Source organism: Glycine max, chromosome 19 (assembly GCF_000004515.6).
Source record: "Glycine max cultivar Williams 82 chromosome 19, Glycine_max_v4.0, whole genome shotgun sequence".
Classification (NCBI taxonomy): Eukaryota; Viridiplantae; Streptophyta; class Magnoliopsida; order Fabales; family Fabaceae; genus Glycine; species Glycine max.
In genome coordinates, this window is record NC_038255.2 from 4,301,059 (window position 1) to 4,320,687 (window position 19,629).

General features: G+C 31.5%; 2 protein-coding genes across 2 annotated transcripts; one reads left to right on the forward strand and one right to left on the reverse strand.

Annotated features, from left to right (window-relative positions):
- Positions 1-7,780: 7,780 nt before the first annotated feature.
- LOC100815926 (protein COBRA) lies at positions 7,781-12,415 on the forward strand. Its single transcript, XM_006603862.4, has 6 exons — positions 7,781-8,042; positions 9,036-9,115; positions 9,776-10,232; positions 10,667-10,826; positions 10,918-11,204; positions 11,779-12,415. Exons 1-6 carry the CDS (start codon positions 7,952-7,954, stop codon positions 12,066-12,068), a joined length of 1,365 nt encoding a protein of 454 aa, XP_006603925.1. The 5' UTR covers positions 7,781-7,951; the 3' UTR covers positions 12,069-12,415.
- A 295-nt stretch (positions 12,416-12,710) lies between these two features.
- On the reverse strand, positions 12,711-15,795 carry LOC100798678 (COBRA-like protein 4). Its single transcript, XM_003554908.5, has 6 exons — positions 15,546-15,795; positions 15,366-15,445; positions 14,360-14,816; positions 14,120-14,267; positions 13,504-13,781; positions 12,711-13,248 (listed from the first exon to the last, which is right to left on the reverse strand). The coding sequence occupies exons 1-6, from the start codon at positions 15,595-15,597 to the stop codon at positions 12,968-12,970; spliced, it is 1,296 nt and encodes a 431-aa protein (XP_003554956.1). The 5' UTR covers positions 15,598-15,795; the 3' UTR covers positions 12,711-12,967.
- Between the last annotated feature and the right edge of the window lie 3,834 nt (positions 15,796-19,629).

Below are 19,629 nucleotides of genomic sequence, written 5' to 3' on the forward strand. Positions count from 1 at the left end.
AACAATAGTTCCCTAGCATTCATGACATTTTTCCACTCTTCAGCCTTACCCACGTGCCTTTTCATTTTGCCGTGACATTCTTTGTAATGTGGAATAAATATAACGAGTTGGTTGAAAAAGGAAACATAATCTCCAATGCATTCATTAAAGCAAGATCCCTACCAGTGATAATAACTTGAGGCAACATGTTAGTCGTCATTTACGACTAACTTTTGTATTGAAAAGTTTTATGAAATTTATGTCTTTTCCCCAATTTATGGTTCTTTTTGTAGGTTTGTACATATTTTTATGTTTAGTTTAATTTTTGCTTAGTAGATACTCCCTTTATTCTGAATTAATGTGGTTCAACTTCAGTTTCAGGTGAAAAGATGAAGAATAAAAAGGTTGAAGCAATTGGTGTCTTGCTAAGCAAGGCATATGCGCTTAGCGAGTAACATCCGCTAAGCGGGACACTCAGCTCGCTTAGCAAGTTGGGAGAATCTGGAAGAGAATATGCAAAGCATGCACGCACTCAGCGTGCCATCAGCTCGCCCAGCGAGTCATCTATCTCTTCTAGTGCTCAATGTGCCTGGCTCGCTAAGCCAAAATTCACTAACTCTCGCTTAGCGCAAAAATGGCGCTAAGCGAGCCTTCAAGGACAAAAAGCCCTTAAAAGCTAAAGTTGGCGAAAAAAGAAGAGAGCTTTTAGGAAGAAAGCAATAGAGATATACATAAGAGACGCAGAAGAGGAAAACAGGGCAAGGAAGCACCAAAAACCTCAGCTTTCAAGAGGATTCTAGGTTTTAGAGTGATTTCTAGGTTCCTAGAGGTGGAGGAGACATCCCCACCATTGTGTAATCTGAATTTTGCTTCCAAAACCCCCTATTGTAGCTTAAAGGTGATAACTTGTCATGGAAGGCTAAAACTCTTGTTGGGAATTTCTGCTGAGCCTTGATGTAAAATTCTTTACTATCTATTTAAAATTGTTTTTATGTGTTCATTGCTTCTATCTGCATTTAATTCTTACATGCTTGTGGACTGATCACCCATGTGTGTGTAAAGTTAGGATTTTTAGCATTGGAAAGTGTTTTAAATCCTTAGAACTTGATAGGGCAGACTAGAGAACTGTATGTCTGGACACAGAGTGCAGGGATTTAGTTTCCAATATGATGTAATCTTAATGCAATTCATTTAGGCTAAGTTCGACGAGGGATCCGAGAACGAGGTTTAAATAGAATTAGCTCATTCATGCGAGGAATCGTGGTTTGGGGTAGTTGCCCTCAGCATAGAACACAGAAACAACCTTAAATAGAGAAAAATACCTAATTACATCAAGTTACTCAGTAGAAGGACCCAACATTTTAATCATCTGTTTATCTCTCACATTTAGGTAGTTAATTTTGTAGTTAACTTTAGGGTTATAGAAAATATCTTTGCTTATTTCTATTTCCTGGTTTTATACAAATGTCTACTTATTGAATGAACGCTTTTTTGAATGAAACAAACTCTCTGTGATTCGATACCCGGTTCTTACCGTTTTATATTACTTGTGACTCAGTACACTTGCTGATAAATTTCGCAGTAGTGCAGACTGTCAAGGGAACACAACACATTATCTTTTACAAACAATCATTTCACCTCACTTAAAGGCCATTCAAAATCATTTGTTCTATTAGAACTTAAATTAGCAAAGGTAACAGAGAAAGTCATGTTTGTTGAAGTGATACCAACAATTTTCAATAGCAGAATACGATATTTGTTTCTCTTGTAAATTGTATCACAAATCAACAGTGTTGGAAATGAATTCACGAGTTTGATAGAATCTGGATGTGTCATAATATATCTCTTACAACATCTTCATTGTCTAGTTGTTTGAACTAGTAAACTATTCATCACATTGTATTTCTGTTCTTGGAACCCTTTGGTCGCAATGATATATTTCTTATGTTCATTGTATATGATTTTGATGGTGTTGATATTTTTCTGATTTTGATCTTTGATTATCAACAAAATTTGATCAGGCTTCACCATGTTTTTGGTCAATTGGTTAACCATAGTTTTTTTTCACTGCTTAAACTAACATCATATACACAACTAAGCAATGTTTTCATCAATTTATGGTTATGAAAACCAAAAAGTACAATAAGCTTCCACTCTATGGTTCTTACAAACCTCCCATTTAATTTAAAAGTGTACACACATTTTTTGCTTCCAGTGGTCTTGCACACTAACTTGTCTTAGTATTGTTTGTACTTTTTTCTCCCATTTTCGCAACCCAATACAACATATGCTTTTCTTACTTCTTACTTTTGAATCACAATCACAAACCCATGATCCTTTACCACACGTCGAGTCCAATTTAATAAATCACCGCACTCTTGAAAATCCTAAAAGAATAAAAAAAAATTATTCAGTAGCAAAACAAAGGCTTCACAAAACACAAACATATAAAAGTCATGAAATATGCATCATTAGTCATGAAATAACTGGAAAAAGTCAGGATAGTTAGGATGTGAATGCATATCAATGTCATCACCACCCAGATTTTCATCATTATCATTAGCCTCTACTTCATATGCTTGGTCGGGTTGGTAAAAGAAACCTTGGCTTCCATCATCCATATTTTCCCATTCAGTTGACATTGTAACGTCATCAAATGTAATAGTATTCCAATCAATTGACATACAAAATTAAGAAAAAATTGGTCTTTAAAAAAATTGCTGCAAAATTTTCAACACAATGGAATCAATGAAATCTTGATTCCATTATGTTGCATAAATTACAACATAACAAAATCTTGATTCCATTTTGAGGCAATTTTCCAACACAACGGAATCACAATTTTGTTAAAATATCAAGTAAAAAAGTAAAATACTTGATATAGAGACAAGTTTGGATTGTTTGAATATAGAGACAATTTTCCAACACAACAGAATCATGATTTCGTTAAAGATTTTTTGGGTACAAATTTTGGTAAAGTTATGAATTTGATATAGAGACAAGTTTGGATTGTTTGAATATATTCTTCATAGGTATTGGTCAAGGATCATATTTGATGAAGAATTGGTGATGGTAGCTCCATAAATGTTTGGACCCAACCTTGGATGCGAGCATCAACAAGCCCATATATCACTTCATCTACCCCCCTCAGCCTTAAGGATCTCAAAGTCAGTTCTCTCACCAACCACCAACAACGATGTTGGTGTCAAGATGTGCTACAACAAATTTTCAATGACAATGACCAAATAAATGTTTTTGCCCTGCCCTTGATGAACAATGAAGTCCATGATAAAATCATATGGAGATTAAATGCAAATAATGAGTACAACGTCAAATCAGCTTACCACCATCTCTTGGAAATAATAGTCCAAAATGACCACTTAAAGGTAGTTGGAAATTCAAACCTCGTCTGGAAATTACAAGTTCCACCCAAGGTAAAGTATTTCTTATGGTGTGTTCTTAGAAACTGTCTTCCTATTCATGTTAGGCTCCAAACTAAGGGAGTCATGTGCCATTCTACTTGTTACTATTATGACAATTTCGAGAATGATTTCACATTTTCTTCGGTTGTGGAAATGCCCAAAACACATGGGAAGCTACTGGCTTTGGAGTTTAATTGAGCCAGAATTCTACCAAGTTGATTTCACAAGCAAGCTAATCTTCAAGCTCTTGGAAACCAACAATTCCAATCTCCAATCAATAATTGTTATGGTTTTGTGGTGTATTTGGAGAAGATGGAACAAAAGCTATGGAATGAGGTAGACACTACTCCAAACATCTCAATCTCTCTCGCTGTGCAATTCCTCCTCAAATGGAGCCACAATTGAAAGACCTCTCAACCACCGAGAGCAATTCAAACATTTGATGCACACTCGTGATGGACAAAACCGCAAAAGGAGTACCTAAAGCTCAATGTAGATGCGACACTCTTCACCAATGAGAACAAGTCTGGTATTGGTCTATTTGTATGCAATGAGGAAGGAACATTTTTTAAAGCAAAAACAATGCAAGATTCAGGAAGACCAGAAGCAAAGAAAGCGGAAGCATGAGCCTTGCTCAATGCTATAAAATAGACACAAGAGTTAAACATCTCAAAGGTTATTTTTGAGATTGACTATAAGACATTGGTTGGTAATTTGCAAATAAATCAATATGGTTCTTCTGAATATCACATGATACTTATTAAATGTAGAACAAGGATGATAGTTATTTCAAATTCAATGTTGAGTTATGCTAGGAGATAAGCAAACTAAGTAGCTCATTCCCTTACAAGAACTTCTCAATTTAATGCTCGTATTCATGAGTATGATTGTATTCCAAATTATATCTTGTCTTTGATTCATAATAAAATAAAATAATCTTGCTTCTCTTTAAAAAAAAAATCATTCTTTTATTATAAAAAATGTGAAATTACTTGACACATAGAAGCTAAAGGTTAATATCTTAACTATAATTACTCATCTTGAATTAAAAATTATATCTAACCAAAAAATTAAATGAAGTTACAGAACAATAACAAATGAGACAAAATTTTCAAAAATAAAATAAAAAATATCAAGTAAAATATAAATAAACTAAACATAAAAAAACTTAATGTACTTGAAGATTTAATAGACATAGATACTTTAATTCTTATATCCTATCAAAATTTTGACATAATTTTTCCTATTTTTCAATTTTCTTCACCCAGTAGTAACAAATCCCAGACTCAGCCATTGCTGATAAGCTCATCAAGGGGCCCCTGTTGAGGGAGCACCACTATGCAGCTATTGTTAATTAACCGTATTAAAACCATGTTGAATATGGATTGGCAAGTGCAGATTGCCCATGTGTTTCTGGAAATTAACTAATGTTGTGACTGATTGTTTGGCAGCCAAGGGTCATGCCATCCCTATAGAATTGCACATTTTGGAATTTCCTCCAGTAGAACTATACGGTTTGGGCTTAACTCATTTCAGCTTTATTTTGTTTTGAAAATAGCATTTTAAATTTGATTAAATGAATGAGTAAGTCAGAAAATGATTTTTCCTGATGATTGAATTAAATGAATAGCAAATTAAAAATATCTTATTTTACAAACAATGTATTAACCAATCCCCTACTCTCTGCTTAGTGGGAATTTAGGTAGTATGTATGAGAAGTTATGTTAATAGGTTGATCTTCATTATCACCATGGTAAAAAAAATGTATGTGTTATAAACCGTAAGCATACATACATTTGTATTCAAATATTTTCAAAATGCTCGAGTTAAGTTTTTCTTTTTTTTTAAAAAAAAAATACTTGTTTAGATAAAAAAAATCAGAAAAATCTAAGATTTGATTTTTGAACTAAAATAATACACAGATAAGGAAAAGAAATACCTTTAATGATATGAGGCTATGTCTAGGTCTTATAGAATTCACCTTGATTTAGACATAAAAAAAAAATGACGTTGATTTAGGTCTTGGAGAATTGATCTTCGCTATTTTTTCTCTCTTTTATAACCATAATTCTTACCTAAGAATATGTCCAATCTTGAAAACTTGCTTAAAGCACATGAATTATGAATGTTTGCGATTGGCTGCAACGTTCACCAGAATATAATTAAGTTTCTAAATCTTTTTAGACTTCCGTCAACAACATCCGTTCAGCCAACTCTATGAAAAACTTTCATCATTAACACTAAGTACTCTATGGTGAATTTTTTTATCTACATAATAACTCGTTCTCAATTAAAAATTCTTTAAAGAGATTTTAGTAGGTTTCAGGACTCACTTAATTTGAAATATTCTTAACGCATACTAAATTTAAAGACTGTTTATATATACATATTAAATTGGGCGATGAAATATATGTAGAAAAATAAAAATAGGGAGATATATATGAAATGCAAATATATACATTAGGTCAATGCATATGGTCATATGGGTGTGAGTTAAGACGTGGGAGTACGTGGATTACTCATGGTCATGTACTCATGTACGTGACGTAACATGAGACTCATGAAAGAGAGTGTGCGAGGTAATGACCTTCACTTGAGGATGATGATCGAATTAATCCTGTAAAGTATAAGGTTGGTTATATTATATACAAGGTTAGTTACTTTAGATAATTTTTTAAGTATTCATAATAGGAAAAAATAAAAAAAAAATAAATAAATTTAAATTTTTATAAGTTAAAATTAATTAATTAATTTTATTTTTTATAGAAAATATTTTATTTAAATTTTTAAAATTTATATGTATAAATTGATTTTAATTGATAAAAAAGTCTGATTCATTTAATTTTATTTTCTTTTTATATAAGTATTTATACAAAAGTTTATTTAAATAAAGCAACAAAAATTGATTTATATGTACTTTCAGTATAAAATTCTTTTACGGACATTTAATAAAATTTACTGTACCATATTAATGAATAAGATGGTATAAAAAAAAGTAGATTTTTATCGAACTTATAAGAGAAAAAAATATCTAAAATTTATTTGGAGTGTAAAATAATTTTATATTATAATTTAATTATAAATTATTATTTGTATGATTATTTTTAAAATAATTTTATAAAATTAATAAATTTACCATTCATTATGATTTATGATTAGAAGAGAATGTAAGATTATTTTATATTATAAACATATAATATTTTTTCTTCTAAAAAATATAAATTTTTTTGTGTTCATTCCTTATGTAATAAGTAATGTCTAAACGTGCAACTAAAGTTAAAAGTTTAGATCGAAAGTGATGCGCACTTGGATTATATATAAGCTCTCCCTGAGCTTCCACCTCTTCATAGAGTCTGGTCCCAATTGCTAACTTGTTTGAACAAGACTCAAGTCAAGAGTTTGACGCAAGTAATCAGCGTCTGTAAAGCCATTTTTTTCAAACGCACTTTTCGCAATTTATTTTGAATGTAATTAACTTAGCTGTCTGTCCACGTCCCATTCCACCGTATGCCTAATGCCTGCGTTTGCTTCCGTGTATCTTAAGAAGGAAGATTTTGGAAGATAAAGAAAATTATATGTTTTATGTAAATAATATTTTTTTAATATAACAGATTTTACAATGAAAATAAATTATTATTATTATTTAAAATTTTAATATATATATATATTCACTTGATGTAAATTGTAATCCTATTGGATTAAAAAGATATTCACAATATTCTAAGTTTTCAACAATTTATAGTTTATATATAAGGTTAGAAATTGGAATAGGAGGCTCAGCACCCTATTTTTTGGCATGGTTACCAAGATTTAAGTTTTGAAATTCCAAAAGTATTTTTCAGTTTTCTACAGTAATTTTTAAATTATTTATAATACACTCTTACTATAAAATATTTTTATGTTATTATCTACATATAAAGACCATTGAATGTTTTAATATACATATTTTTATACTTATTTTATCTTTATAACTATATTCATGATTATTATTTTATCCCTATAATAACTATTATTTTCAAAAATCGCTCACTAATTTCAGTTAATTTTCTTTTATTTAAAAAAAGCAATTAAGCATAATTATCTATTTCTCCATTTATATTAAAAATGATAAAAATGATCGATCAGATTTTTTAATATATTATAAATTAATCACATATAAAGTTAGTAAATAGTTCGTATTAATAATTAATAATATGATAAATAAGTTAAGTATTTATAAAATACAAGTATATACCTATAAATCATAAAATTATTTAAACAAACAAAAAGTGCAAAGTGGGCTGAAATTTCTAGAAGTTGCATTCCTTTGCTCTTAAACAGTGGGATTTCAAAGCCCACGATATGTCAATACACACAACACTTGCCAACTGGACACAATAAAACAGTCATCAGCTTCGGCCGCGTAATTTTTTTCCACACACAGACTCTGTCTCTCTCTTCTCTGTTCTTTCTCTTTTTGTTCACTTTCACTCTCTTCTCTCTCATACACACAAACACAACAACATCAACAATTCCGAACACCCCAAACATTCCCTTTGTTCCTAAGAAAAATGTTTTTCCGTTTCAGCTCCCCCTTCGCGATCCGATCCTTCCTCAAATCCCCTCCATGCATTCTGCTTTTCGTTCTCTTCTCTTTCACAGGTTCCTGCATTCATGCGTGCCTTTTTCTCGTTAAAGTTTTCGAATTTTTGTTTGTTCTATGTTTTCCTTTGATGGGGTGTCGTTTTTTTTTTTTACTTTGTTGGGCGCGGAATTGTTCGCGTTGTTTTTGGTTTGTGTTTTTTTCCTTTTTGCATGGCGTGGACATCACGGCGTGTTGAATTGGAACGAGTGTTTGAGATTGATGGCACGCTTTGTTGCGTGATGCATGGTGATGGGTTTTTGTTTTCTAAAATTTTGAAAATGGGTTAATGGCGTTTTTAGTTTCTGAAAAATGGGTTTAGTTTCTGATTTTTAAAACCATAAATTTTCGTCTCTGTATTTGTGAAATGCCAAATTTTTGTCCCTAAAATCGTACGTTTTTGTTGCTTTGGGACTAAAGTTTTATGGTTTTAAAAGTGGTGGCTAAACCCAAGATGGCGCATTTTTCATGAACTAAAACCACTGTTAGTTCTTTTGAAAATTTTGATCTTTTCGTGTTGTTGGTGGCTTTTCGTGTTGTTGATGATGCCAGTGATTTTAGTGGGGCGTTTGGATTCCTTTGTTTTTTCTTGCTTGCTTATCTAATTTTTGGTACCATGGAATGAAATTGATATTCTGATTATCTGTCTTGATATATAAAATTCTGGGTAAAAATTGATATGACATTGAATTTGCATGGTATCAAGTGAGTTTTTTTATCATGGTGATTGAATATGTAACAGTGAAGTAGTACGATTTCGTGAACTAGTTATTGACTTGTAGAAATTTTTGCTTGTTTGCTTTCTTTGTTCATTGCTTTAGCAAGTCCAGAAATTTGTGTATCTCTCATAATTTCTATCGTACTTTTCATATGTATCACCACTTACTTTGTTGTTTAATAATGCCCAGTATGTTATAAGAAGCCTTAGGGGTTCATTGATTACTTTGCCAAACCCCTCTCCCCTTCATATATTAATTTTAATTTAATTTTGAGTTTTTCTGTTTATCTTTCAGAAGCTTATGATCCACTTGATCCATATGGAAATATCACAATCAAATGGGATATCATAAGTTGGACCCCTGATGGTTATGTTGTAAGTACTTTCTTTTACAGTTTCACCTATTAATATCTGAAGCAAATCATCTGATTTACAATTAAACATGATGGTCGTAAATGTTTTTGGCTCTTTTTTCTCTCTACTAGTTAGGCACAACTTTTGTGATGGATCTGCATGTTCACACCAGTTGCATCTCATATGTTCTATATCTATTCTTGCTTGGATAATATAACTTGCTTAAAGGTTTGAAATACAAAATCATTTTGTTCCTAGAGAAATGAAAGCAGTAAGTTCTCAGACACATTCTTTATTATAAAGAGAAATTCATGTGAGTTGAGACCCCTTAAAATTGTGTGGGTCCCACTTTCTATTTAATGGGATACAGTGCCACATGAATTTCATTCAATTCAATAGTAAAGAAAGTGTAGTTACTTGTTAGTATTGTTCTTATTCCAATCAGGAATATGACAGGGTTTGAATTTCAAATTACACTTCACTTGGAGCCATTTTTTATACAATATTCAAATCTGTGCTTAGCATTTAGTACTTCATATGTAAGTTGTAAAATTATTGAATAAACTCAAGTATATAGATGAGTGTATTTATATTAGTGACTAGAGCCATTTAAAATAAATTGAGTTTATTTTTGTTCAATCATTAGTTATTTCGATGCCTAAGAAATAATTGAATGGGCAGGCTGTTGTTACAATGAACAACTTTCAACAATATCGCCATATCTCGGAGCCTGGGTGGTCGCTTGGATGGACATGGGCGAAGAAGGAGGTAATATGGAGCATGGTGGGAGGGCAGACCACTGAACAAGGGGATTGTTCAAAATATAAAGGAAACATCCCACATTGCTGTAAAAAGAACCCTGTAGTTGTCGATTTACTTCCCGGAACACCTTACAACCAACAAATTGCAAACTGCTGCAAAGGCGGTGTACTCAGCTCGTGGGCACAGGATCAATCCAAGGCGGTTTCAGCATTTCAAGTCAGTGTGGGTAGTGCTGGTACCACTAACAAAACTGTCAAACTGCCAAAAGACTTCACACTGAAAGCGCCAGGACCCGGTTACACATGTGGGCCGGCAACAATTGTGAAACCAACTCTATTTATACAACCAGACAAAAGGAGAGTGACACAAGCACTCAGTAAGTTAATGAAATTTTATGTTCATTTCCACACTTGTCAGTATAATTATCTACTTGTAGTTTTTGTTAGTGCTAAAATCTGGTATTCTGGTAATGTTTTAAATCTGGTCTATGATCCTACTCCATAAGTACTTCTAAGAGAAGAAAATAAGAAAGTAAAATGAATTGCATTTCTCTTACAAGCTAAAATCAACTTACGCACTTAACTTTTATAAAAACTCTCTTATCTATCTTCTCCTAAAGTTGAGGTGCATAAATTGATTTTAACTTATGGGAAAACCTCAATTAATGTTGCCTTTTTGCTTCCTTTTCCTATAAGTACTTATGGAGAAGTTTATCCGAAAAGGGTCCAAGTTAACAGTTGTTCTGAGTTTTTAGTTCCTACTAGCAAGATCCATCAACTTAGTTTGACCCATTGCTCTGATTTATGGCAGTGACATGGAATGTAACATGCACATATTCACAATTTCTTGCTCAGAGAACACCCAGTTGCTGCGTCTCGCTTTCATCTTTCTATAACGATACTGTTGTACCCTGCACTACATGTGCATGTGGCTGCCAGGGCAACTCATCTCAATTAGGGGAATGTGTAGAGTAGGTTTTTAATACTCAGGACACTGATTTTTTCCTAAACAGAAAGAAATGTTATATACTTACATTTGTCCTTTTTTTTGTGTCATTACAGTCCGGACTCGTCACCACATTTGCAATCAGTTGTTTCCAACCCTGGACCTGGAAAGAGTAGTATTACACCTTTGGTTCGATGTACTCGTCATATGTGCCCAATCCGAGTTCACTGGCATGTTAAGCTTAACTACAAGGAGTACTGGCGTGTCAAGGTCACTGTTACTAATTTCAATTACGGGATGAATTATTCTAATTGGAATTTGGTTGTTCAACATCCAAATTTCGACAATCTGACCCAACTTTTCAGTTTCAACTACAAATCAATTACTCCCTACGGATCAATAAGTAAGTGTGGCCTTTCAAGGACTTGCAATGTTAGAGATATAAAATGCTGATGGTTATTTAACTTAGTTGAATATAGTGTGTGACAACCACTCCAAGATTATGAAGGGGTTGTCGAATTTTTCGAGTAATAAATTTATTTATTACTGTCCCTAGGTAACAAATTAAGAGTCCAACTTCTTGAGAGTGAGATTACCTTCTATTGTAATCTCTTCTTTAAGATGTCTGGCTTCACTGGTGACTAACACTTCATTTGCAATTTTTTTGTTCCCAAATTTCTATTGTATGTACTTGCAAACTCTTTTGAATTGTTATATATATCTTTATAATTTTATATTTTTTTCAAAAAAAATTACCTGAATTAATTATGTATACATCCCTTGTAATTTTAAACAATTTTCTTTTAATTTATATTTTAAAATTTTTACCTACCTTTGCAATACAAAATACTTGTTAATGACATTCTAAACTTCCTTGTCATAAACTGTATGAGCAACATATTCTTATTTTCACCATAAATAACATGTATTTTTGTAGAGGCGCCAAAATGATTATTGATCTAAGTTACTTTTAACAGATGATACAGCAATGCTTTGGGGAGTTAAGTTCTACAATGATTTTCTCATGCAAGCTGGCCCTCTTGGTAATGTACAATCAGAACTACTATTCAGAAAGGATAAATCAACTTTCACTTTTGACAAGGGTTGGGCCTTCCCTCGGAGAGTCTATTTCAATGGCGACGTTTGTGTGATGCCGCCACCCGATTCTTATCCATGGTTACCTAATGCTGGTTCCAAGCAAGAGGTTTCCCTGCTTGCTTTGGTGATGTCCTCTTTGGTAGCCTTGGTATTATATGCATATGCTTAAAGTTTCTAATAATGCCACACTCATCAAAAGTCTTCAGTGTGACAAGTTTTGACTCAATTTTGGGACACCAATTTGGAATTTGAACCAAGCCAGGGTAGGATATCCAGTGACAATTCAAGAGTAGCTCAGTTCTCCTATGATTTTGTTTTTCTAATTTTCAGCATACGAGGAAATTGAATTTGCTAATATATTGTTATTTCTGTCTGTTATAAAATGTAATAATGTATTTATTGGTTTTAGATCCATAGTTACAGACATGGTGTTGTAAGTATAAGAAATATATAAAGGTACACAATGATGTAATTCATAAAAGCATGACTGTATTAGACATGAGAATCGTTTATTGATTTATTCTTTCCAGCCACCTAATTACATTATGAGCGTTTATAATCTGACATGTTAGGTAAAATATTTATATTTAGTCTCATGTTGAGAATCAAGAGATTGATTCTGAATCTGAAATTGATTGAGTTAAAATACCATAAAAGTCAGTTTTTGAGTTGGATCTAATGTTAAATATTGGGTTTTATTATTTTGAATAAAAACATTTAAATATTAATCTCTTTTCTTTAAAATCATTTTTAATCAAAATTAATTGTGTAAATGCTTATTCAAATACATAGTAAATGTTGTCCAAATAAATAGAATAAAAGATATATGAATTATTCATTATGGCATTGGAGTAATAGCATCATCAATCTATGATTCAGACAAAATCACTGTTGAGATTTACATATTAGCATCCCCTTTGGTGCTCACATGTCAGATAAAACACAGCCATGAGATTTGGCTTAGTGTTTCCAAAGAATTTGAGTATTCATGCCTATTGTCACGTTACCATTAAGAAGGTATACATGGTTTCAAAAATTTCACAAAATTCTGACACAATATGCACCAATTCACCAAACTGCAAGCAAGAAGAACAATAACAACATGAACGCAGGGAAGTTAAGTAGGCTTGCAGGAGCAGAGTTAGGGAGAAAAGGGTAGGTGTCAGGTGGTGGCAGCATGCATTCATCACCATTAAAGTAAACCTTGCGAGGAAATGCCCAACCCTGCTTGAATGTGAATGCATCCTTGTCCTTCTGAAGAAGCAACTCTGATTGAACATTCCCAGTTGGTCCAGCTTCCATTAGAAGATCATTGAAGTACTTCATGCCATAGAACATGCCAGTATCATCTGCATGCACAATAACAACATGCTTTAATAGTCATTCTTAAAAGTTGTTGAATTAATTAGCATTGAAACCGGTGCACTGCACGAATTTTGAAAAGAAAAAAAAAACAGTAAAATAATGAATAACAAATTGAGTAATTTAATAAAATAAATGAAAAAATTCAAAAAACTGTCCAGCCGACATGTGGCGATGGCCAGACAGTTTTAATAATATTATTGATAATAGAAGCTTGAGAAGATTTATTTGGTGGCACTCACTTATGGATCCATAGGGAAGAAGTGGCTTGTAATTGAAACTGAAAACTTGTGTGAGATTGTTGAGATTTGGATGCTGAACAGCAAGAGACCAAAGGGAGTGATTCATTCTGTAATTGAAGTTTGTTATGGCAACCTTGACTCGCCAATAGTCCTTATAGTTAGTCTTCACATGCCAGTGGACCCTGATTGGACACATGTGATGAGTGCACTGCAGCAATGGTTCATTGTCTTTCTTTGGAGTGTGAACCCCCACCATGCTGAGAATTTTGGAGTTTCCCCTGCATACCATACCAACAGTGATTAAAGTTAATGGAATTTCTCTCTTAGATTATAGAACAATTTATATTAACACTCTCTGAGATTTTTTGAGATTGTACATGACCCTCTTGCTATTTTAATGTTTCCATCAAATCCCTTATAGGAGTACATAAGGTAATGTATTTCTTGGATAAAAAAGGGTGTCACTATAATATTTTTCAAACAATTAAGAAAGGTTAGTATAAGGGTAAAAAAGGAAGGAAAATTAGGAAAAATTTGACGAAATCTCAGAGAACGTCAATGTAATTTACTCTAGAATATATGTTAAGGTCATCAATTTGCTATATATCAGACTTACTTGACACAATGCTTCTTGTTCTGGCAGCCACATGCACAAGAGGGACAAGGGGTAATGGTTTCATTGTAAAAGGATGACAAAGATACACAACAACTTGGGTTCTTTCTTGCCAGAAACTGTGAGTATGTGCAGGTAACATTCCATGTCACTGCATAAGAGAAAAAAAAAACGAGACTTTAAGATTTGTTGAAGATGAAGTTAATGAGCAAAAATTGAAAATTTTCAAGTTAGAAAACTTACTTAGTGCTTGAGTCTTGCGGCGCTTGTCAGGCGTAAGAAAATTGGTGGAAGGAACAATCTTTGCAGGGCCACAAGTGTAGCCTGGTCCTGGAGCAAAGAGAGTGAAGTTCTTGGGAAGTTTAACTGTCTTGTTTGAGGTACCAGCTTGGCCTACACTCACTTGGAAGGAAGAGATAGCTTGTGAAGGATCTTGGCCCCATGCTGCCACTACTCCACCCTTGCAGCAGTTTGAGAATTGCTGGTTGTAAGGTACACCAGGGAGAAGGTCCACAACTGTGGGAATTTTCTTGCAGCAATGAGGTATGTTGCCTTTGAACTTAGAGCAATCTCCTTGTTCTGTGGTTTGAGCTCCTATCATGGACCAAATGACTTCTTTCTTTGCCCATGTCCATCCCAAGGTCCATCCAGGATTCATGATGTGCCGAAACATTTGGAAGTTGTGCATTGTTACCACAGCCTGATGGAAAATACAAATAGCACAAGTCAGTTGATTTCATACATGGCTGCAGGATTTGATTTGATATCTAATAGTTACATATTTTGGTAGTTTTTTTTGTTTAATATTTGATTTAGTTTCATTCATGCATTTTACTGTTGTGCAATAAATTTCAATGCTAGCTAACAATATTGTGACATTCTATTTGATCTTTCTTGGCATCAATGACAACCATGTCTAGCTATTTGTTGGAATTTTGTGTGACTTAGTCTTAGTGCGTGTTTAGATTCAAGCTGACTCTTTCAGAACCACTTTGAAATGTCAGATAATGTGATTTTAGGTAAATGTTCACATGTTTAGTTTTACATTGAAGAATTGATTTTGAGTTGAAATAACTTTAAGTAACTTTTGCATTGAATAAAAAAATTCATCTTAATTTTCCTACTAACTTGCTTTTAGAATAAAAACATCCAAACATAAGTCACATAATTTCAAAATCAATTTTTGCATATGGACACCTAAACACACACTTAAAAAAAAGAAACAAGTAGAAATGCACTTTGTGCTTACCACATAGCCATCTGGTGTCCAAGACATTAGATCCCATTTGATTGTTACGTTTCCGTTTGGATCCAAAGGATCATAAGCAACTATGATACAAAATAAATCAAAAAATTAGCAGAATGTGCATAATGCAAGTGTAAGTGAAATTTAAACAAAATCAGCAGGTAGTGAAGCTTTGTATATCACCTGCACAAGAGAATAACACAAGAACACAAAGAGCTGAGACGACAAGCCTCATTGTCTGAATATGTGTTTGATGTTACCAACTGCTACAATTGGCTCCAAGACACCTTCAGTGACAAAAGTTTTTAAGATCTAGAGTTGTTAAGTAGCAAAATGCTATATGGCATTGATAAATGTATAATAATATTATAGAAGATCCTTCCAGGGAATTCTCTAGGGGTTCTAGTTATGTCTCACCTAATGGTTGTTATGAACCTACACATTTTTATTGCTATATATCACCGTCTCATACTTGAGATTTCTGTTTAAGTTTCCCTTTCTTAAAGCTACCGCTACAGACCAGAACAGACATGTGACAATGAACATAACATAACACTTCAACGGTTGTGTTTGAAAGGGAAAGAAAATTCCTTAATCAAGGAACTTGACACAGTGAACATAGAAACAAGGTTTTTTCAAAGAAAGGGAAGACTTTTTTGAAAGTATATTTTTTCCTTTTGTCGTTTGCAAGTGCAATTTTCTCATTTATTTCAAAATTCTCTAATAGTGACTGTTGATTGGAACACAGAAAGGGTTGAATAAATTTGGTTAGAGACGAAATAAAATGGTTTTCTTATACCTAAGGATGTGAGATGCATAATTATGGGTAGATATTTTCTGGGCTAAGTTGTATAAATTCTAAGATTGTCACATTTCTTAAATTTAAGATTTCATATCAGGACGAATTTTAAGGTGAATCACCTTTTTATGTTTATGGTCTAATTTAAAAATTTGAACTAGCCTAAATATATTAAGAAGTTCCTTTTAAAATAAAATCTAGATGAAAATAACATATCTTTAAATTAATAAACCTAAACTAATATGTAAGTCCGTTTAAGTTTTTAATTAAATTAAAAATATATAATTTTAAAATATTATTATTTATTTAAATAGATTGACCTATTAAACCTAAAATGCATTTTGAATAACTTAAAATTTAACTTTCTTAACTAAATGGTTTTAAAAAAAAAATATTAATGTCAGATTTATGCAGTAAATATATCTCATATGAAAAATAATAATATTAATAACCCGTGTATATATATATATAAAAATAAATAAAGGGGGTCTAACCTGATGAGTGAAAAAAGAAGAAGAAAGGGGTCTAACCTAGTGGAGGATTCACATTATAATCAAGGGATGCAAAATGCATGCCATCATTTTTTAAAAGTTATATTAAATATGTATATTTTATTTCCTTAATTTTGTATATTTTAGTTTTTATTCTTAATTTTTACTTCTTTAATAATAATTATTAATTTTTTATTTTTTAAATATATTGCTCCCTAATTTAAGATCCTAAATTCGCCACTCATTAATCCATCTATACCCTTTTGCATATGCATAATTAATGAAAAGGCATCTAATAATTAAAGGCTCTTCCCTCATCTATTTAATGCATCTCAAAAGTTACTTATGATAAAAATGTGAAATTATACCCCTCGTGTGAGCACTACTTGGTCATATTAGATTAATATATGTTCCTGCACTGGAACTTACCAACCAGTTTTGTGATCGTAATCTTTATGGTCTTGCTTGCTTTTTGTCTCTGCTCTGAGTCAGAAATGAGTTTGAAGGAAGCAAGCAACGTTGGGACCGTTAGTGAATCCTTTTCCAATATATATATATATAGGACACCCTAACCACTTCATGTATCTGTAAGACCTCCAAATGTGAATGCTTCAATAGTAAATTTTCTCAAGTACCATACCACTATTTTTCAGTCTTTTGCCACTTGGCTTATAGCTCTCAATTTCTTTGTTCATGAAATTTTGATACGCAACTTTACAAATTAACTTCTGTATAATATATGTGTGTCTCGGTTCTATCATTCCTCTTTTCACATCAATTTTTCAAAACTATTGATATAAAATGTATTTCTTATAGTAGTGTATCCCAATGTAAAATTCTATTTAATTTATTAGTTCTAAGAATGTATATGATTTAAATAAAATGATTATTTAATAATTTTATCATTAATAAATATTTATTTGTTTTTAAAAAACATTACATTTAAATCCTATAACTATTTTATTAAATTTATTCCAGTTTAAATAGTATTTAACTTATCAATATTATATGAATGTAGATAATTTTTGTTTTCAATTAAAAGATTTACTTGTAACTTTTTTTTCTTCTAATTTTGCAATAATGGCTAATGTGAAAAAATTTAAACTGATTTAATTATATTATTCTTAATCTAAATTAATTATAGGAATAAAAAATAATCATAGACTAACCTAAACAAGCAAGGATGTGAAAAACAGAAAGAAAGAAAAAACTAAACATATACAACAATCAATAGAATTGGACTATTTTGTCTAAGCTTATTTCTTAAATAAAATGAACAATTTGTAAGGTTCTTTGATGTGTTTGCCTAAACTATTTTTACTTACTTAAAATAAGTGATTTTTGTTGTTCCTAAAAAGCAAATTTCATATGCTTCTAAAAAAAACACTCATTAAAAAAATTAAGTTTAGTTTTTTGATCTAACAACTAAATTGGTTTGGTCTAAATTTTTGAATTTTTGGAACACTCAAATTTGTGAAGAATGGCAACGACCTAAGGTTTCTCTTTCTCTGGCGGCGGTTTGAATGGTTCTGGCTCAAGAAAAGATCCTCCCGATGGTGGAGGTGGTGGAAATCCACCAATTCGAAAGTCCTTTCACAATTTGGTGGTTGGTCCGAGATAACTTCCTAGTCCACGTCCTAAAGTGAATCTTATATTCAACAAAATTTAAACTAGCAAGCTAAGGATTAAGTATAAGGGAGGCAATCCCATGAATATTCCTCCTAATGTGAGGAAGTTGCAAAAACTAATGATGAGTTACACAATGATTAGTTAGTTGTTAAAATGAGATCTCCAAAGAATACTGTTAAAAAAAACAAAACGAAAGAATATTTGGAAGGTAAGGTTATCAAACTCGAGGGTGTAAACTTGTAAGACTTTGATAAACTCTACTTGTCAACTCAACCGGTAGACTTGTAAACGTCTATTTTATATAAAAATAATAACAAAATATTTATAAATAACATATCAATTAAACATTTCAACAATATAATAAAATAAAATAATAAATCATAAATTTCACAATAAATCATTTTAACTCGTAGACTTGTAGTAATGGTAGATCATTTTCATTAAGGATTTGATGTCATTAGAGAACAAGGATTTGATGTTATTAAAAGTGATTTTTTTATTCGAGAACAACACATTAAATGAAGGTATGTTGAATATTAAATACACAGAAAACAACCCAAAATGACTTATATTTTGATATAATTTTTTTAACTTGCTGACTCGGTGGTAAACTCAAGAATCTACCTAATTTACTTAGAATTTATAAAATCTATTACAAATAGAGTTTACACACGAGTCAACTTGCAAAAGGTAAGTGAACTCATAAACTCGTAAAAATTAGCAAGTTAATTCAAGAGTTTGATAATCATATTTCTTAGTAATGTGTAAATGTTCATCTAAGTCATATATCTCACTTTGTTATGTATAATTAGAATAGACCAAATTAATATGATAAACTAATAGAAGGATCAATTTGGTCAAATAAAGATAATTTAAAGGATTAAATTGATTTTTTTTTAAAAAAAATTAAGGACAAAACTAAAACCTAAAATATAGATAAAAATCAAAAATATATTTTACCTTTTTTTTTGTTAGAGATCTCATATATCTTTTATGAGAGATAATTATGATAAAGCCAAATAATAGAGATATAGTCAAAATTAGATGATAGTGTGACTAATTATAAAAATTAAAGTTTATCTAAATATATATAATCATATTAAATTTCGTATAAAATATTCATAATTATGTGCTTTTTTAAAAAATAGTTCAAGAATATATAATATAAATTAACTATATCTACACATAAGACAAACTATATATTCTTTTTTAAGGACCTAAGATTACAAATGTCTATGGCTAGATTCACACGCCAATAAAGACCTTTATAAATTCATAATAAAAATTTATATATATGTTAACCATTAATTTTTACAAAATGGTTTTATTAATTGTTATAAAAAAAACT